At 39.1% G+C, this 21,652-nt stretch overlaps 2 protein-coding genes across 51 annotated transcripts in view; both read right to left on the bottom strand.

Moving 5' to 3' along the window:
* Window positions 1-21,652, bottom strand: part of LOC114252100 (zonadhesin) — a 160,670-nt gene that overhangs the window by 74,035 nt on the left and 64,983 nt on the right. For 45 of the 50 annotated variants that reach the window (XM_089736897.1, XM_089736912.1, XM_089736904.1 and 42 more), the window contains 7 exons: window positions 5,898-6,086; window positions 5,643-5,831; window positions 4,439-4,639; window positions 3,489-3,674; window positions 1,914-2,075; window positions 1,234-1,416; window positions 1-192 (listed from right to left, as the gene is read on the bottom strand). In XM_089736897.1, the coding sequence (XP_089593023.1) occupies window positions 1-192; window positions 1,234-1,416; window positions 1,914-2,075; window positions 3,489-3,674; window positions 4,439-4,639; window positions 5,643-5,831; window positions 5,898-6,086 (1,302 nt within the window). The remainder of the gene's footprint in view (window positions 193-1,233; window positions 1,417-1,913; window positions 2,076-3,488; window positions 3,675-4,438; window positions 4,640-5,642; window positions 5,832-5,897; window positions 6,087-21,652) is intronic. The other 5 variants (XM_089736910.1, XM_089736917.1, XM_089736922.1 and 2 more) reach the window with 2 other exon arrangements.
* On the bottom strand, window positions 8,846-20,973 carry LOC149500354 (uncharacterized). The gene is made up of 5 exons (XM_089737036.1): window positions 20,887-20,973; window positions 16,063-16,248; window positions 10,835-11,200; window positions 10,131-10,328; window positions 8,846-8,973 (listed from the first exon to the last, which is right to left on the bottom strand). The coding sequence occupies exons 1-5, from the start codon at window positions 20,948-20,950 to the stop codon at window positions 8,846-8,848; spliced, it is 942 nt and encodes a 313-aa protein (XP_089593162.1). The 5' UTR covers window positions 20,951-20,973.

Here is a 21,652-nt window from a genome sequence, read left to right as displayed (position 1 = left end):
GGCATTTTTCTCCAGGTATACAAGTGCCATTTTCAGCCCTCAAATATCCTTTTTTGCACAAACAGCCCTGGGTACACGAACTAGCCTGGATCATCGGACATGCTACTGGATACCCAAGTTGAGAACAATTCTTAGGTCCACATTGTGCTTGAGTGCAATTGGAGTAAACTTCGTTTCGTCCACATGTTTTTGCTAATAGACATTCAAAAATCAAATCAACATGAAAAATATTAGAAACTAGCGACCCGCCCTCGCTTCGCTTCGGAAATATTAAAACACACATGAAACCAAAAATATAAAAAAAAAAAAATTAAAAAAAGTAGCCTATGTTCATCAGGGACAATGTCGGCTTCTAATGGAAAAAGAATTTTTCAAATCGGTCCAGTAGTTTCGGAGCCTATTCGAAACAAACAAACAAACAAATCTTTCCTCTTTATAATATTAGTATAGAAAAAAAAATAGTCCGTTTGTTTTTTGACATCGACATAATATCCCAAGACAGTGTTAAACGCCAGACGATTCGCCAAAATAAAAACAAATGAATATGATCACTTTAAATTTATAAGACTAAATTTAATTTTATAAATCTTTACTTCTTACACAAATTTCTAATAATATAAACCCTTTACATTCGTTATTAAAAGATGTGTATATAAATAATAATACACTTCAATTTCATACATATTATATTGATGTATATTAATAAATATTGTGGTAAATATTAAATATTGAGTTATAGTTATATAGTAAGGTATATAGTTGAGGTTAAATATTGAGGTCTACTTCATTTCTTTCTAATTCATTTATTTTATAAACTAATAAGATAGGACATCTATAATTTCCTTAGTTTTGAATTTATTTCTTCCTCCCATCGTAATTAGCTCCTCTTTCTTTTCGTGTTATCTTATGGCCGATGTTTCTATTTGCGCTTTTATGTAATTATCGTATTTTCGCAATTTTTTCCTTTTTTTCAATTTAGATTTGCTTGTTTTTGGCGTACAGTGAGCAATGCTAAATATGACCAGTCTCCACTGTTGTGAAAGTCAACGTTTGGTAAATATTTACATGCAAACACAGTAACCACACAGCTTCTTCTTAAAAAAATATTCATTCCGTTGTTTTGTAATGAAAGTACTTAAAAAAACTTCATTAAATAAAAAGTCGGTATAAATTGATTTTTTCCGAAATTGACGACAAAAATACAATTGTACTCAATAAATTATCCAAACTTACTGCAGTCTTCGGGTAAAACACATTTATTAATGTTATCATCGTAATAATATCCGTCTTTACAATCGCAGCCGTCTTCGTAGCAAATCTCAATACAACCTTGACTTTCTTTGCCGATATCAGAACAATGTCTGTTACAATTTACTCCACATCCAACAACGGCGTTCGGATCCCCATTGCATGAGTCTAATAAATAAAATGTACCAATGAACATTAAATGAAATTAATCTTTGAATTTAAATACAAATGTTATTATTCATTTATTTGACCAAGTAGTTAATCCATTACGTTGTAATATTTTCTGGCTTTGCACCAAAGCAGACCTTCTTTTTCTTTGACCATGCACTACTGCATTCATCAACAGTGCATTTTAAGGCATTTTTTTGAGAATTCTTTTTGGGCTTTAGAGTGAAATTGAGTGAAGTTCACTCTAAGCTGTGATCCCACAGCTTTCGAGTAGTAAACAATGATAAAGATACTTAATTGGCATTGCCATTGTTTTCGAGCAACGGTATACACTTATTAAATGTACCAAAAAATTTAACTTTTCTTTTTAATAAAATCTATTAATTAATTATTAAATAATTAAAAGTATTCTAATAGATAGATAATTTATATTTCTAATTTTAGAATAGTTATAAAATGGTCACGGATTATAAAAATCATAGAGATTACGTACGTACCATCACAATCATCTCGAACACAAACTCCTTCATCATTTCTCACATATCCTACTTTGCAAATGCATCCTTGAATGCAATCCTTGGGATCCACATAACAATCTGGACTATCATAGCGATTGGCACAATCTGAAGATTCTTCGTTTTCGCCACAAAGTGGTTTGGCTAAATTTAAAAAAGTTTGATATTTGTTTTCGGTTGCGCTATGGTACAGCTTACAGTTTTCATGTGTCGAATTTTTAATATTGCGTTAGCTACCGTCTAATAGCTCAAAACATCAGAAATAACGATATAAAAATTCTATCCAGGAGACCAAATCTTGAAATTTTGGTGTAAAAGGAATAATGTTAGCTGTCGCAGGAAGGTACCACCAACCTGTCTATGTTTGTTTTATAGCGTAGATTTGTGAATGAGCTCACACAGCCCACCTGGCTGTAGTTAGCAGAGTCCTTAGAGCCCTAGATCTTTTAAGCCCAAACGCATTACTTCGCGGCAGAACTGGGCAGAGGAATACAAACAGACAAAGTCATGTGCCATGCGTTCCGATTTTAAGGGTGCGACAACCGCTATACAATACACGTAATACATGAGGTCCAATGTGTGAAGGTGGGTGATGCTATAACTATACACATATATTGTGATATCTATAGGTTCCAGTAACCACCTAAAACCAGGTGGGCTGTGAAAAACACTCCAATAAAGCTGATGGAATTTTGTGGACTACCTATAGAGTTCTAGTGACAAAATGAACCAAATTTTTTTTTTATATTGTTTATGCATATGTCGTGTAGGTATTATCATTTAGATAAATAAATAATAATATTAACGTTTCTATGTTCTGTTTGCCTTTATAAGCCATTCATTTGATTGCGGTTTTTGTTGGTGTTATGTTTTTCATGTTGTTGGGTCCGAGAAATGGATAAACTTGTTAATTCACTCCGAAGATCCTTGACACACTTTAAATTTTCACAATCGCGAGAGTTTTATTTTGAGATTGATTAACAATATTCACAAAATGTATTCGTTTTAAAGACCGGCATCGTGTTTCGGTTTTATTCCGCCCGCTTTGTTTTTTCTTTGGTTTTATTTTCATGATGCACACTTTGTTTTGCTTGGAGCATCAAAAGAAGGCATGAAATCTGAAGGAGGTGGATAGTGGAGTCGAGGAAGGAATGAGGAAAAGGAAGTCCTTCAACTTAATAGGTGCGTGCGGTAAGTTTCAAGGCGTGTAGTACAAATATAATATAGTACTAGTATTTTTACTGGTGGTAGGACGTCTTGTGAGTCCGCACGGGTAGGTACCGCCACACTGCCTATTTCTGCCATGAAGCAGTAATGCGTTTCGGTTTGAAGGGTGGGGCAGCCGTTTTACTGTAAAAACAGAGACCTTAGAACTCATATCTCAAGGTAGGTGGCGGGATTTACCTTGTAGATGTCTGTGGGTTCCGGTACCCACTTAACACCAGGTAGGCCGTGAGCTCGACCTACAACCTAAGCAATAAAAACAGTTGTTTTTAAAAAAGTTTTAGCGGGACGTTATTTTTTGAAGTCTGTTAAAGTCTTGAAAATGGTACTTACATGAGCAATCTTTCGGGAGAACACATTTTTTAACTAGATCATCATACACATAGCCCGGTCTACAGTCACACGAATTCAGGATGCAGATCAGAGGACATATCTTTGGTCCGCCTTCGTAATCTGAGCAACGGTTTCCACAGTAATTACCGCATCCAGGTTGAGCATTTTCGTCTCCTCCACATGAAGCTAAAAAAGGTCAAATAAATGTGAATGCTTATATTTACTTCACACATAGAAGGAGCCGTGTGCTCTAGAATATCACTATTCTATCTCTTCTCGTAGAAGGCAACAAAAGTCACGTGAAATGGGCAGCCATCTAATCTGAGTACTATACTAGTATATTACAAAGTTAGAGTAAATATTAAGGCCGCCGTAGACACCACCGTCTTATTTCTAGCGCAAAGAAATATTCTGCTTTAATCGGCGGAATAAATAACGTTTTCATATATATATACATAGGTTTGCAGTCTTAATTGCATAACGTGCAATTAAAACTGCATACCTATGTATGTCTCAAGGTGAATGACTGTATTTATGTTCTGATATCTATGGTTTCCGGTAAAAAAAAAAAAAGTACAAAGGCAATAAATAAATTAAAAAAAAAAAAAAAAAACCCTTAATACCAGTCTTAATATCAGCTTGTTCATTTTATCAAAGAACCTCAAAATTAACGCAACTTTTTTTTTGACAAATTTGCTTTTAGTAAGAATTTTAATACCTACAAAAATCATAAGCCTTATATTCCGTTTACGATTGCATCCAGAGATGTAGTTTTATAAAATTTTACCTCAGTATAGCTCTAAGATACTCATACAGTGCTTGATCTAAATTTCTATGGTTCAAATTATACGTACTGGTTCAGTTTACGCGACATTTTATGTCATCCCATCGTGATAATTTTTATTGGCAATCATAGAGAAAAATTACAGAGCTCTATAAAGTTTACTTACGGCATTGATCCTGTGGTATGCAAACGTTTTTATTGTTTCTGACATATCCATTATCACAGACGCAACCCGGTTTTCCGGGACAAGTACCATTATTGACAGATGCTGGACAGTTTGTACCGAAGCCGAGTTCAGAGCACTTTTGTGGACCACACAAAAATGCAGGACACTTATCGTACCTTTCGTTTTCAGGACAAACAGGATCTAAAAGATTGATTACTTGAAAACATTTAAGTTTGAGCATGAGATGAGCATTATTATAGATATCGACGCTTGAAAGGCAAACATGACTAAGCGACAATGCGTGAACTTTACAGTAGAGCAATTTAAAGTCGAAATATCAGAAAAAAAAATTATTTTAACGAATCTAACTGTAGGATTGAAATTATTTTAATAGACCTAGAAATAGTTTTTATTGCCCATCGAATATATTTAAAGGCTATTGCCTATCATTTGTGCATATAGCAGTTATTGTCACTTATATATATTGTCCATAATTTGATAAACAGGTAAAATTATCTGAATTTTATATAAAAGGTTTCTCGTCACAAGTAAAATTATCTAAGCCAGCATTGAAAGATTTGGAGTAACATATAAAACAATATGAGCTATCGTTGAAAGATTTTCAGTAACATGTAAAGTTGGACAAATTCGCACAGCTTACAGTTTCGTTTTGGGTATATTGGACTAAAGTGATCCCATAGTTCACAACAAATCGAGTAAATGTATCTAAATACTATTCCATTTTTTTATGCATGTAGATAGTGTAAAGAATTGAACTAAAATGTAATAAATTACTATGGTAAATCATGCAAAAGAGCGAAACCAAAAGAGCGATAAAAACTGTACTTAACTGTAATTTTGTACACATGGTTAATTTATATTATATAATTTGCGTAATTACTGGTGGTAGGACCTATTGTGATTCCGCGCGGGTGGGTACCACCACCCTGCCTATTTCTGCCGTGAAGCAGTAATGCGTTTCGGTTTGAAGGGTGGTTGAGACCTTAGAACTTATATCTCAAGGTGGGTGGCGCATTTACTTTGTAGATGTCTATGGGCTCCAGTAACCACTTAGCACCAGATGGGCCGTGAGCTCGTCTACCCACCTAAGCAATAAAAAATAAAAAAGACAAACAGACAAATCGAAAATTAATGGACATACTTTGGAATTTATAAATTAATTTCTGTGATTTTGGATACTCACCATTGCATTGATCAAAAGGTACACAAATATTGTTTTTATTCCGTGCATAGCCTTCCTCGCAGTAACACATTTCATTACATTTTATATTAATTATCGAACAACTTGTCTGGTTCTCTTCGCTTAGTTTGTCACAAATGTTGTCGCATGCTCCGCCACAAGAATAATATTCATGTTTTCCGGGACATCTTCCTGTAATAAACATGTTTATCGAATAACTTAGCCAGATTAAGTATAAGCAAGTAACTTAATACGTACGGCAATCTTCTTCGGAAATACATTCTCCGATTAAATTTCTGTAGTAGCCGGGTTTGCATTTACATTTTCCTACGCAAGTTTGGTTATTCTGCAATGGACACGCATACGCTTTGTCGAGACTGTCGCACGTCTGTGGAGGGCAGTCGAAGGTACACCGCTCATAAACTTCGTTCGGCTTGTTACAAGACTCTGAAATAGAAAAATAGAATTAGTGAAAATACAAGCGGAAAATAAAGTAATATAACCCGAGCAATCGTGTTAGTTAATTGATAAAATATTAGAAAAATAAGTTTTGGTATACCAAATATAGCTTATGTTTCGTTAGTGATTAAGAAAAAATGTAGAAACAAGCGCTCATATGTATGTGCTTTTTAGTGCAATGGACATACCAATGAGTTAGCAGTCTAAGTGTTAAGGACTTCAGTAATCGCTCACCCAGAATACGATAGACTCCACAATTTTAAAATTAACGCTGATCACAAAACATTACGTAGAATTAGTTACTAGTTTTATTGTTTAAAATAACGGTTTGATTTTCAAACTTTTCAACATGGGCGTACCGGACAGTCTCGTGCTCATCATACGGGACTTCCTGTCTAACCGCTCTTTTCGATATCGAGTAGAGGGAACCCGCTCCTCCGCGCGACCACTAACGGCTGGAGTCCCGCAAAGCTCCGTTCTCTCTCCACTGCTATTTAGTTTATTTACTAACGATATTCCTCGGTCGCCGCCGACCCAGCTAGCCTTATTTGCTGACGACACAACCGTTTACTACTCAAGTAGAAAAAAGTCCCTAATCGCAAGTAAACTCCAGAGCGCAGCGCTAACCCTCGGACAATGGTTCAGAAAATGGCGCATAGAGATCAACCCAGCGAAAAGCACAGCAGTGTTATTTCCCTATCCCTCTAATCCCTACAATCCCGCTTTTGCAGGTTAGCCGTAGGGGCTCCGTGGTTCGTGAGGAACGTTGACCTAAACGATGACCTGGGCCTCAAATCAGTCCAGAAATACATGAAGTCAGCGTCGGAACGGTACTTCGATAAGGCTATGCGTCATAATAATCGCCTTACCGTTGCTGCCGCTGACTACTCCCCGAATCCTGATCATGCAGGAGCCAGTCACCGTCGACGCCCCAGACACGTCGTTACGGATCCATCAGATCCAATAACCTTTGCATTAGACGCCTTCAGCTCTAACACTAGGAGCAGGCTCAGGGACCCCGGTAACCGTACTCGTCGAACTCGACAAAGAGGTCGACGTGCAACCTAACCCATGCATCAGCCCGCTGAGTTTCTCGCCGCATCTTCTCAGTGGGTCGCGATTTCGATCCGGTAGTAGATTCATTCACAAAGCAATTGCTCTTGAGTTGTTAGGTCTCCTTTGGAGGTGCTCGGGCAGTTGTTAGCAAATCCCACCCCTCCTGGCTGAGCCTTTGCTCGCCCACATGTCCTGGTGAAACTGGAAAGGCCACCGGGCCACCAGTAATCTTTCAATCATAAAAAAAAAACATTACGTAGAATTAGTTACTAGTTTTATTATTTAAAAAAAGCTGTACCACTCTACAAACCTAAATAAATGTTTTTCGGTAAATATTGTAAGGCTGCTGACAGGATCCTCATAAGTCTTACCACCAGATTTTTGTAGGACAGAAATGTTGAAAAAGTGGCCCTAATTTACTTAACTAACTAATACTTTTAATATGAATAATCGATTGGTGGTTGGTGGATGGTAAAAGAGGTGGATGAGGAGAGTCGAAGACCGGGCTCAGTGATGTAATTTGGGACAGGCTTATGTCCAGCAGTGGACGACTGTGGACTGATGATGATGATGATGAATGAGCGATAAGCAACAACATATACGCACGAGGACAAGATTGTTCAGGAACACATAAGCCGTTTTCGTCGCGTAAGTATCCCTCTTTACAAATGCAACCTTTCTTGCAATTCTTAGGATTAATCTTAACGCAAGGTACGGGTCTGCCTAATTGTGTACAGTTTTTCGCATTACAACCGCCGTTTGTACAATCGGAATACACTTCATCGGGACCGCATATTGAAGCTAAAAAACAAACAATGAAATTTAATTAAGGCTTGGTCGAAAGTTAAGATTATTATTATTATTGAAGTGAAAATTCTAATGGGACTTCTAACAAGGTTGCGTTACACGTTGAATGCTACCATACTAGAAAGAGACAGACCGACAGTTAATGCGTAGCACTCGAACGCATGCGCATAGTATACCTGTTACAGGCCAGCACGAGCGTTAGCAACGAGTAGCGTTCAATATTTTAATGAAGTATTTAAAAAATATATATAATAATATATTTATTTTTCTAACTATAATTTAACATATTTAAAATATTAATGTTGAAGATTTCGCATCTATTATACACAGCATTCCCTATTATAAGAACAATCTGATTTAAGGATGAAAAATGAAGAAAACCACATTACTACACATCGAAAAAGAAGTTTCACTTCATTCACGTGCACCAAGTGGCACACGCACCGTTTTTTTTTATTGGATGAAATATCCAAAAGGGGTCTCGAATTAAAAAATATAGTATCCCAATGTTCAGAACGAAATGGTTGTAATTAATTGTAGTAACGGTGATGACGATAACGTTGTTATATATGTTGACAATATAAATGATAGTAACGTATCACGTTATTCCTTCTTAAAGTATTCGAGGCGATGATGATGTAACGACAATGTAAATCTACGTACGGCATTCGTTAGGAAGCACACATTTTCCGGTGTTTTCATCGAGATAATACCCATCTTTGCAATCACAGGCGTTGACACGGCAAGCTAAAGTACAAGGTTTTGTTTCATTTGTACCAATATCGGAGCATTTTCTGTTACAATTACTCCCACAACCGGCTCTTGCGTTAGGATCTCCTCCGCAAGTTTCTATAAAGGATATTATATTGTTTTAGTTTATTTTATCATCCCTTGAACCTACTAGGTTTTTGTTCTGCATCATCCTTGCTTCGCTGGTAGAGGATGCCGATGGCATTAAGCTGGGCAATTTGTATTTGTGTCTGTGAAGTTTCATAAATAAATATTTCTGCATCTTTAAAACAAAGAACCTTAAGATTTCAGTTCTGTCCATATTGTGTTAAGATAGACAATAATTCCAAACTCTCCTGAAGGAAGGAATTATAAGCTTTGGGCACTATTACAAATGACCTAGACTTACCACATTCTGACTGTGGTATACAGGATCCTACGTCATTTCTCAAGTACCCGTCGATACAGACACATCCCGGACCACCAGGACAACTACCGTCTTGAGTTTGCCCAGGGCAGCCTATTGCGAATCCGAGTTGAGAACAATTTTTTGCAGTGCATGTATCAAATGGGCATACTTCGTATCGTTCGTATGCTCCGCACTCTGTGAAGATTTTCATCGTTAAACATGCACCATTTGAAAACTGTGTTCTATTTTGCTTCCTGATTAAAATAAAGGAAGAGGACTTCGTTGGAAATGAATTTATGAATAATACCGAGTTAAAATTTTTCGATTCCTCAACTTTTTTAAATCCAAACTTTTTAAGACCATCAAGGACAAACTAGACTTCTTCACTTTCAGTGTTATATTCATATACAGCTCTTACTGCAAACATTTTTTCACTCCTTTTTTCAAAGACACTATAGCATCGACATTTCAGAGTTGCATCGGCGGTGGCAAAAATTATCTCAGAAGATAAAATGAAATGAACCCAATGATCCTAGGGGTAGGATGTTGCCGTGAATTTAATATAAAATGATGGGATAATCTCAAATTTATGTGTGCCTCGATATTTTATATTAATTCTCTTTAACTTACTACATCTTCCTTTTGATACACAAATGCCTTGTTTGTTTCTATAATAGCCAGGTATGCAACGACATGAACCCTCGCACTTTTGGCCACTTTTAGCGTCTGGAATATATTTTCCGTTTACGATACGTTGTTTGGGACAAGAGTATTTTCTTTTAAGACTGTCGCACGTTTGTGGTGGGCAAGGCGCTGGACAGTTATCATATTCTTCATTTTCTCCAGTACACACCACAGCTAAATAAATAAAATATATATGCAAAAGATAAAAAGGCATCAGCCAATTTGAATTCAAATTTAATCAGTTTCGTATTCAGCTTTTAACTTTACTTATAAAATATTATACTAACAGTAGACAGGTCAGTGAACTGAAATTTAGTAACAGAATTTGTTAAGCTTTGATTACTTACGACATTCTTCTCTGGGAATACAAACATCTGTAGTATTCCTGACGTAACCGTCAATACATCTACAGCCGGGCTCGCAACCTGGATCTCCGATTTTAGGCGACGGAATACAATTCACTGTGGCTGGGTCTATACCGCATATTCTTGGAGGACATGGGGCAGGACATAAATCGAATACCTCATTCTGATTACATTTGATTTCTAAAAAGAAATATCAACGTTCAACAACTTTTTTTGTTATAAGCTTTTCATGTTATAATTTTACATACTGCACTGTTTCTTCGTAACGCAAGTACCCTGTTCGTTACGATAATAATTGTCAGCACATCGACATCCCGGCTTGCATGCAAGATCCCCAGGCTTTGGTGGAGTAGCGCACCTTATCGTGCGTTCATCTACGCCACATACTCTGGGTGGACATGGTTTCGGACATTCGTCGAACACTTCATTTGGTTTCGTACATTTCGAAGCTGAATCGATAATTATTTACATTTTTTTATTGCTTAGATGTGTGGACGAGTTCACGGTCCACCTGGTGTGGCTGGTTAAGTGGTTACTGGAACCCATAGACATCTACAACGTAAATGCGCCACACACCTTGAGATATAAGTTCTAAGGTCTCAGTATAGTAAACCAGTAAACCAGGCTGCTGACAGGATCATCATATTTTTGTAGGACAGAAATGTTGAAAAATGGCCCTAATTTACTTTTAAGATGAATAATCGATTGGTGGTTGGTGGATGGTAAAAGAGGTGGATGAGGAGAGTCGAAGACCGGGCTCAGTGGTGTAATTTGGGACAGGCTTATATCCAGCAGTGGACGACTGTGGACTGATGATGATGATGATGAATGAGCGATAAGCAACAACATATACGCACGAGGACAAGATTGTTCAGGAACACATAAGCCGTTTTCGTCGCGTAAGTATCCCTCTTTACAAATGCAACCTTTCTTGCAATTCTTAGGATTAATCTTAACGCAAGGTACGGGTCTGCCTAATTGTGTACAGTTTTTCGCATTACAACCGCCGTTTGTACAATCGGAATACACTTCATCGGGACCGCATATTGAAGCTAAAAAACAAACAATGAAATTTAATTAAGGCTTGGTCGAAAGTTAAGATTATTATTATTATTGAAGTGAAACTTCTAATGGGACTTCTAACAAGGTTGCGTTACACGTTGAATGCTACCATACTAGAAAGAGACAGACCGACAGTGAATGCGTAGCACTCGAACGCATGCGCGTAGTTTTTTTATGATTGAGAGATTACTGGTGGCCCGAAGGCCTTTCCAGTTTCACCAGGACAGGTGGGCGAGCAAAGGCTCAGCCAGGAGGGGTGGGATTTGCTAACAGCTGCCCGAGCGCCTCCGAAGGAGACCTAACAACTCAAGAGCAATTGCTTCGCGAATGAATCGACTACCGGATCGGAATCGCGACCCGCTGAGAAGATCCGGCGAGAAACTCAGCGGGCTGATGCATGGGCTAGGTTGCACGTCGACCTCTTTGTCGAGTTCGACGAGTACGGTTACTGGGGTCCCTAAGCCTGCTCCTAGTATTAGAGCTGAAGGCGTCTAATGCAAAGGTTATTGGATCTGATGGATCCGTAAGGACGTGTCTAGGGCGTCGACGGTGACTGGCTCCTGCATGATCAGGATTCGGTGAGTAGTCAGCGGCGGCAACGATAAGGCGATTATCATGACGCATAGCCTTATCGAAGTACCGTTCCGACGCTGACTTCATGTATTTCTGGATTGATTCAAGGCCCAGGTCGTCGTGTAGGTCAACGTTCCTCACGAACCACGGAGCCCCGACGGCTAACCTGCAAAAGCGGGATTGTAGCGATTGGAGGGGGTCTATGTGTGTGCGGGCCGCGTGAGCGAACACCACACTCGCGTAAGTCATGATGGGCCTTATGCAAGTTTTATAAAGTGTCACCTTGTTCCGAAGGGACATTTTACTCCGCTTACAGATCATGGGATAGAGTCTGCCGAGAATGAATGCGGCACGGTCGCGGATTGTTTTTATGTGTGGGCGGAATGTCATGGATGCATCCAGGGTGACTCCCAGGTACTTAACCTTCCTGACCCAGGGTATAGGTTGGCCGAAGAGGGTGATCGGGGGAGTGATATTTCTCCTCCTAATGCGGGAGGAAATAAGCGGAGAGTTTCCCCTTTGAAATAACACTGCTGTGCTTTTCGCCGGGTTGATGTCTATGCGCCATTTTCGGAACCACTGTCCGAGGGCTAACGCTGCGCTCTGGAGTTTACTCGCGATTAGGGACTTGTTTCTACTTGAGTAGTAAACGGTTGTGTCGTCAGCGAATAAGGCTAGCTGGGTCGGCGGCGACCGGGGAATATCATTAATAAATAAACTAAATAGGAGCGGTGAGAGAACGGAGCCTTGCGGCACTCCAGCCGTGAGTGGTCGCGGGGAGGAGCGGGTTCCCTCTACTCGATATCGAAAAGAGCGATTCGACAAGAAGTCCCGTATGATGAGCACGAGACTATCCGGCACGCCCATGTTGAATAGTTTGAAAATCAAACCGTTGTGCCAGACTTTGTCGAACGCTTTTGCGACGTCGAAGAAGAGAGCTCCCGTGTATAACGGTTTTGGTCGATTAAGTCCCACAAGAATGTGCTCCGTGAGGCGGTGCACCTGTTGTACGCATGAGTGATTTGCACGGAATCCGAATTGTTCATCGATGAGAATGCCCTTGGATGAGACGAAGTCTCTGAGGCGTTTGTAGAGCAGACGCTCATACAGTTTGCCTAGAGACATGAGGAGGCTAATCGGGCGATAACTCGTCGGATTATTTTTTGGTTTACCGGGTTTGTGTATGCCGATAACGTCCGCTTCTTTCCACACCGTGGGAAAGATACAGTTAGCCATAGCGGCATTGAAAATAGATGCCAACATTTAAAGTTAAAAGTTTAATAACGCGGTTGCAATGTATCGGCCAGCAGCTCTGCTTTTTCGTCATCATCGAACGCCGCGAGTCGGCCTGAGGGGCCTACGAGGGGGGGCATAGTTACTACCGTATCCGATTTGAGAGTACGAGCTAAGCGGTAGTAAGACCTTTGAGAGGGCGCGAGTCCTTCTAAGAAATCAGACCATCTGGCATCTCGGACTTCGGTGATGCGAGACTTTACGTCGCGTTGTAGGGCACGCATTCGAATACGATTTTCCGTGGTAGGATACCTATCGTACGCACGGATCGAGGCGTTCTTAGCTCTAAGGAGTTCCCTAATATCGTCGGGCAATTTGAAGCGGTGAAGGAAGTCCTCCGCTACAACTTGCTTCGATGACCTATCTAATGTCGAGGTGATGTGTGACGTTACGATGTCTATGGCTTCAGCGGTATCCTGAGGAGACGGGATAGAGTCCGGACTAAACGGAAGCGATGGTGGATCAGATTCAGCCAGGCTGATGCCCAGCGTGTGCCAATCCACCACAGTCCTCGTGACGGGAACGGAATCGGGAGCGCGACCGAGCTTCATAATGACGGGACGATGGTCTGAATCTAACTCTGAAACTACTTCAATCGAATGTAAGCGCAGAGTTACGTTTTTTAATAACGCTATGTCGAGTATATCCGAGCGATGCGCGATATTTAGCGGGTAGTGAGTCGGGGTCAGCGGAGCGACGATATCGAATTCGAGATCATCGACTAACGCGTCGAGGCGCCTGCCATTAGGGGTTGAGGTGTGAGAGTTCCACCTGACGTGTTTACAATTTAGGTCACCCGCCAGAATGACAGAGCTTCCCATGCCGAGCAGCGCCTCAATATCACTACTTAGAACAATTTTATCCGGTGGAAGATAAACGGACGCGATAACGATCGGCGCGTGTCCAGTCATGAGATTCGGCATACTGATGCTTCGATGTTAGAAAGCGCGGGGGGGTCGAGTGGGACGCAATGCGGGGCTCTTCTATAGTAAATGACGGTACCACCACCACGAGCAGTGAGCCTGTCGTTCCTAACCATGTTGTAGTTCGCGATTTTAGGGTCGCGGCGCGCGGGCTTAAGCAGGGTCTCCTGCACCAAAAAGATGTCAATTTGATGGTCACGCAAAAAATCACAAACCTGATCACGTTGATTTGCGAGACCGTAAGCGTTAAAAAATCCTATCGTTACGGATAGGGGCTTGATTCTACTTATGTACGCCATTGATTACCAGCGGAGTGAGGGGAGGACGTACGTATTTAACGACGCGTATACGTCAGCGTATTCTTGCACAACGGCGATGAAGTGTTGTGCAGTGGAGGCGGCGCGAATGGCGTCGCCCAAAGCATTAACGCGATCAAAGTTGGTCGACTGAAAAAAGTCGATCGCTAGAGCGAGATTGTCGGACGAGGTCGGAGGGCAGGTCGCGGGGGAGGGACGAGTCACGGGGGAGGGACGTATCGCGGGTGTGGGACGAGTCGCGGGGGAGAGAGTTGTAGCCGTGTTCGTGTACGGCAACGGTTTAGCCCAGGCCGAGACGCTGGGCACCGACGCCGGCACGAAAGCAGGCTTAGCCTTCGGCACAGAGGGTGCCGTGGCTTTGATGTCTGGGCCGAAAGCTCGGAGGCGATTTTGGCGGGCGACGCGGCGATTTATTTTAGGGGCTCGGGGGCAACCACGGTAATTCGCGGGGTGACCCTGTGTTCGGCACAGGACGCAGCTAGGCGGTTCCGTAGCGGTTTTTTGATCGCGAGTGCAAAGGCTCGTGGCGTGATCGCCCAAACACTTGACGCATCGGGAGCGCGCGTGGCAATTACGGGAAGAGTGCCCGTACAACTGACAGTTATGGCACTGGCTCGGAGTGCCTTTTTTATGGGGGGTTTCGACGGTTATTCCGGAAAGCCTACAGACTGTTCGTACGTTGAAAATTTGCTTGCCCTCGGGGGTAGGCTGGAGAGCGACGAGAACCATATTGTATGGCTCCCTCCCACGTCCTGTGTGCATGCGGTGCACGGAATTGACCGGCAGACCTTGTTCTAGAAGGTCGGCCTTGACGAGATCGGCATCTAATTCCTTTGGGATGCCGCGTATGACCGCGCGAAGTTCACGCTCCTCCTGAAGCGTATAAGTGTGGAAACTTATACGCTCCTTTCGGAGGTAGCTTGAGAGGGCCCTATGGTCGTCGGGTGTCGTTACCTTAATTTGAATCCCGTTCGCGAGGTTACGGGCGCTGATAAAATTAATTTTTTTTTTTGGCCTGAAGGGCCAGGGAAACTCGGTCCCAAGCTGCCTTCTCTTGAAGGATTACCGGGGGAGGGGTCTGAGTTTTATTTTGTGCCACTGGACGCGGCGACGGTGTGGCACGGGCAGGGGGAGCGACGGGAGTCGGAGGGCGAGGGCGCGACGCGTTCGCGGCTTTACTAATTTTAGCGGCCGCGGGAGCTCGGGACTCCGCAGCGCGCTTCTTACCCTTTTGTACCAGGGTGATGCGCGTAGTATACCTGTTACAGGCCAGCACGAGCGTTAGAAACGAGTAGCGTTCAATATTTTAATGAAGTATTTAAAAAATATATATAATAATATATTTATTTTTCTAACTATAATTTAACATATTTAAAATATTAATGTTGAAGATTTCGCATCTATTATACACAGCATTCCCTATTATAAGAACAATCTGATTTAAGGATGAAAAATGAAGAAAACCACATTACTACACATCGAAAAAGAAGTTTCACTTCATTCACGTGCACCAAGTGGCACACGCACCGTTTTTTTTTATTGGATGAAATATCCAAAAGGGGTCTCGAATTAAATAATATAGTATCCCAATGTTCAGAACGAAATGGTTGTAATTAATTGTAGTAACGGTGATGACGATAACATTGTTATATATGTTGACAATATAAATGATAGTAACGTATCACGTTATTCCTTCTTAAAGTATTCGAGGCGATGATGATGTAACGACAATGTAAATCTACGTACGGCATTCGTTAGGAAGCACACATTTTCCGGTGTTTTCATCGAGATAATACCCATCTTTGCAATCACAGGCGTTGACACGGCAAGCTAAAGTACAAGCTTTTGTTTCATTTGCACCAATATCGGAGCATTTTCTGTTACAATTACTCCCACAACCGGCTCTTGCGTTAGGATCTCCTCCGCAAGTTTCTATAAAGGATATTATATTGTTTTAGTTTATTTTATCATCCCTTGAACCTACTAGGTTTTTGTTCTGCATCATCCTTGCTTCGCTGGTAGAGGATGCCGATGGCATTAAGCTGGGAAATTTGTATTTGTGTCTGTGAAGTTTCATAGATAAATATTTCTGCATCTTTAAAACAAAGAACTTTAAGATTTCAGTTCTGTCCATATTGTGTTAAGATAGACAATAATTCCAAACTCTCCTGAAGGAAGGAATTATAAGCTTTGGGCACTATTACAAATGACCTAGACTTACCACATTCTGACTGTGGTATACAGGATCCTACGTCATTTCTCAAGTACCCGTCGATACAGACACATCCCGGACCACCAGGACAACTACCGTCTTGAGTTTGCCCAGGGCAGCCTATTGCAAATCCGAGTTGAGAACAATTTTTTGCAGTGCATGTATCAAATGGGCATACTTCGTATCGTTCGTATTCTCCGCACTCTGTGAAGATTTTCATCGTTAAACATGCACCATTTGAAAACTGTGTTCTATTTTGCTTCCTGATTAAAATAAAGGAAGAGGACTTCGTTGGAAATGAATTTATGAATAATACCGAGTTAAAAAATTTCGATTCCTCAACTTTTTTAAATCCAAACTTTTTAAGACCATCTAGGACAAACTAGACTTCTTCACTTTCAGTGTTATATTCATATACAGCTCTTACTGCAAAAACTTTTTTCACTCCTTTTTTCAAGGACACTATAGCATCGACATTTCAGAGTTGCATCGTGGGTGGCAAAAATTGTCTCAGACGATATAATGAAATGAACCCAATGATCCTAGGTGATAGGATGTTGCCGTGAATTTAATATAAAATGCTGGAATAATCTCAAATTTATGTGTGCATCGATATTTTATATTAATTCTCTTTAACTTACTACAACTTCCTTTTGATATACAAATGCCTTGTTTGTTTCTATAATAGCCAGGTATACAACGACATGAACCCTCGCACTTTTGGCCACTTTTAGAGTCTGGGATATATTTTCCGTTTACAATACGTTGTTTGGGACAAAAATATTTTCTTTTAAGACTGTCGCACGTTTGTGGTGGGCAAGGCGCTGGACAGTTATCATATTCTTCATTTTCTCCAGTACACACCACAGCTAAATAAATAAAATATATATGCAAAAGATAAAAAAAAGGCATCAGCCAATTTGAATTAAAATTTAATCAGTTTCGTATTCAGCTGTTAAAGTACTTATATAATGTTGTACTAACAGTAGACAAGTCAGTGAACTGAAATTTGGTAACAGAATTTATTAAGTTTTGATTACTTACGACATTCTTCTTTCGGAATACAAACATCTGTATCATTCCTGACGTAACCGTCAATACATCGACAGCCGGGCTCGCAACCTGGATCTCCGATTGTAGGCGACGGAACACAAAGCACTAAGGCTGGGTCTATACCGCATCTTCTTGGAGGACATGGGGCAGGACATAAATCGAATACCTCATTCTGATTACATTTGATTTCTAAAAAGAAATATCAACATTCAACATCTTTTTTGTTATAAGCTTTACATTGATATCATTTTACATACTGCACTGTTTCTTCGTAACGCAAGTACCCTGTTCGTTACGATAATAATTGTCAGCACATCGACATCCCGGCTTGCATGCAGGATCCCCAGGCTTGGGTGGAGCAGCGCACCTTATCGTGCGTTCATCTATGCCACATACTCTGGGTGGACATGTTTTCGGGCATTCGTCGAATACTTCATTTGGTTTCGTACATTTCGAAGCTGAATCAATAATTAATTACATTTTTTTATTGGTTAGATGTGTGGACGAGTTCACGGGCCACCTGGTGTGGTTGGTTAAGTGGTTACCGGAGCCCTATACATCTAAAACGTAAATACCGCCACCCACCTTGAGATATGAGTTCTAAGGTCTCAGTATAGATACAACGGCTGCCCCACCGTTCAAACCGAAACGCATTACTGCTTGACGGCAGAAATAGGCAGGGTAGTGGTACCTACCTGAGTGGACTCACAAGACGTCCTACCACCAGTAATTACACAAATTATAATTTTGATTTTTATTACACGACTATATTCCTTCACTGTGGAAGTCAATCGTGAACATTTGTTAAGTACGTATTTCATTAGAAAAATCGGTACCTTGCCTGCGGGTTTCGAACACCGTTGTATCGTTCGATACGAATGCACCGGACGTCTTATCTTTTAGGTCACGACGACTTCGAAATCATGAAATCAACGAAATTCATCATCATTTCATGTAAAGCACATTTGAGGACTGAGATATTTTTATCTGTCAACCAGAAATAAAGATATCGATCGCGGTATAGTTTAAATTGAATCAACATTTTTGAGAAGATCCATCTTCAATAAGTACTAGAACAAATTGTCTTAAAATTAAAATACATGTAAAGTCTCACTCAATATTACAATAAAGTTCGAAATTTCCCGTACAATAGTATCTTAACTTAATAACAAGAAAGACTAAAGAAACGATGACGAGGAAATAACAACAGGGAAATACAGAAAAAAAAACCCAAGTATTTTGCGTCATAGTAATTCCCAGTTTATAGCAATTATATAATAGCAACAGGTAAATTATTTTTGCTTTTTATTCTTACGACATTCGTTTGGTAGGACACATATCCGTTTGATTTCATCAAAAACATATCCTTGTCTACAATCACAGCCATTAGCTTCACATATATCTGTTGAACATTTGATGGGCTTTTGATCATAGTTGCTACATAGATTGCCACAATTCAAACCGCAACCTCCACCTTCAGCGTTGGGATCTCCACCGCATGAAGCTATAGGAAAACGATGGAAAAGGATTCCGCATATTTATTTTATGAAGAATTTAAAAAGGCAAAGTTGAAGGTGAAATATTATAGTTATAATTTTTTTCTTTCTTTTAATCAATTTTATAATCAAAACGGTCATCGAAATGGTAGTATATATGTTAAATTTATATTTCTTTCTAGTATATTTAAAGGATAAAAAGAAATAAATAATTGTAATACACTTACGACATTCACTAATTGGTATACAAATGCTGCTGTTATTCAGAACGAATCCACTTTTACAAATACACTTAGGTTCGCTTGGGCATCCCCTTTCTGGATTAATATCTGCACAGGGCACAGGATATCCTACTTCATCACAAGTTAAGGGTCTGCAGGCACCGTCGGGGCACTCCGAAAATTCTTCATTTAAGCCTAAAAGTGTTGTACAAATGTAGTAGAAAGTAAAAATCTATGTAAAAATAAAGATAGATAAGAAAGTATTTGATAAAACTCACCACAGTCATTTTCATTTGGATAATCGTCTGAATCTTGTTCACATGTTTCTAAAAATTAGAAAATAGCTTTTTCTTTAATTAAAATTTTCAATTCAATAGGTGTGGTTACTATAAATCAAATCAATACTTCCAGCTTGTATTCAAGGTTTCTTACATGGCCATCTCGCAGATAATATCATTGTTATGAAGTTTATTCACGAATTTAAATTTTATTCGTAAAATTAATAACCGCGCGAAATTATAGTCACTTCATAAGTATATTCTCGGAGTGAGTAGGGTACTGCTTTTTAAAAAAAAAATAAGATTAAGAGAATTTATTTTACCGATTTTTTTCAGTCTACAAATATGTACTCATAATTCAACTATTATTAACCCGTTAATGTCCATTTTAATTGCTATGCAAACGGTCCCACATACTTAGCTGAGTAAATAAAATTCAAATCTAAATTACCTAAATAATTATAATAGTTATTGTAGTCTTCAGATTAAACCGTAATATTGCTTTGGTGAAGCACAAATCGTGCAAAGTACAAGTCACGGGAATGATATAGGCACGCCTATATCATTCCCGTATCAACTCTCATAGTATTAATTACGGTATTGGGTATTATTTTTACCGGTTAGTTGCGAGAGACAGTGGCTTTAGAATTTAGAATAACGGCACCCCAGTCTTTATTGAAAACTAATCGGGACTTATTATTTATCACGGGGGTCTTTTAGTATACATGTATAATGTAGAAATTAGATATCAATAATTTATTTTATTGGTGCATAGGGCGGACCAAAAAACACTGTCAAAAAAACGATTCACAAATAAAATAAAAGGTGAACTATTATTTGAAATTCGTCGAAAGTTCCAGAACTTTACGACAATTTTTATTCACATTTTATAAATTTGAAATATTTGTTGTTATATCGGGATAGACATAGTTCATTTTTATGCAGCGTTAATATTTTACTAAAATAATTAAGAGAGTGTCTTTTCTAAGCAAACAGGTTTTTTTGGGAGGGACTTTTTTGTTTTATCACGAAACCATCTTGAGACAAACCACAAAACTTTATTTTAGTGATTTATTTCTTTAATTTCGTTAGTGGTCTTCTGTTGAGTACTTTTTTTTTGTTACGAAATCTTGCTGCTTGATTTTTAGAATATAAATATGAAAAATTTCGGATATAATATAAAACAACTTTTTTAAAATAAAATAAAGAAATTAATTGCGAGATCTAAACTTGTGCTGTATGAATATATATTTTTTCAGTTTTCTCTTGTCACACAATTTCGTAAGAAATTTATAATGCAAGTTAAATACCTTCAATAGAGTCTGCTAGAAGCACATTAGCAATACAGACTACAAACACGAACGTCTTTAACATTTTCACCAAAGAATGGTTTCTGAAGTGCTTATCAAGGCTATTCACTGTTTTATAGTCGCCGTTTATACAAGTTCGTGCACTTGTACAAATATATAAGTAAACATATTATGTTAAGGATGCTTTAGTAAATATTTAAATAAAAGAAAAATAACACTGTTTTTTTTTCGTTTTGCCATTTACATTTTCATGTGAACCTTTTAAAGCATTTTTAGCCATTTTCTTTAATTTAAACATATTTTAAATTAACATAATCGTTTCAATCGGTTGAAAATTTATTAATTTGTTTCAATTACAGGAAAAGTTCATTGATAAGTCGTTCTTGAATTGACTCGTATACCGAAATTGTTTTTTCTTTGTTATTGGGATATCAATAATGTTTTAACTCCCTTAGAAGACTTGCTCTTTAAAAATAATGCATCAATTCTACATTTTTAATTTTTAGAGGTAAACCCTGATGTAAGAAAAAATAATAATGTAATTAATATAGATAGTTGGAGCTCACCTTCAACTCACATACCTGTTGACTTTATTTATATGTCTGGTCCCCGTTTTTCATTATTTGTATAACTGGTTGCTTTATAATTTATTTACGTGTTTTCATTAAACGTGTTTACTGCACTAATAATTAAAAAAAAAAATTCAAGGTGGATTAAATAGATTCCATTTACTTACGATCATGATAATACTCAAAACCAAAGGCAT

Source organism: Bombyx mandarina, chromosome 22 (assembly GCF_030267445.1).
Source record: "Bombyx mandarina strain Sakado chromosome 22, ASM3026744v2".
In the NCBI taxonomy this organism is placed as follows: Eukaryota; Metazoa; Arthropoda; class Insecta; order Lepidoptera; family Bombycidae; genus Bombyx; species Bombyx mandarina.
This window is presented reverse-complemented; position numbering and strand designations above follow the sequence as displayed.

Coding starts and splice junctions, on each gene's coding strand:
- LOC149500354 (XM_089737036.1), bottom strand. CDS start 20,950: ATGTTAAAGACGTTCGTGTTTGTAGTCTGTATTGCTAATGTGCTTCTA. Junction 16,249..20,886: donor TCTAGCAGACTCTATTGAAG/GTATTTAACTTG, acceptor TATCCTTTATAG/AAACTTGCGGAGGAGATCCT. Junction 10,329..10,834: donor ATCGATTATTCATCTTAAAA/GTAAATTAGGGC, acceptor ATTTCTTTTTAG/AAATCAAATGTAATCAGAAT.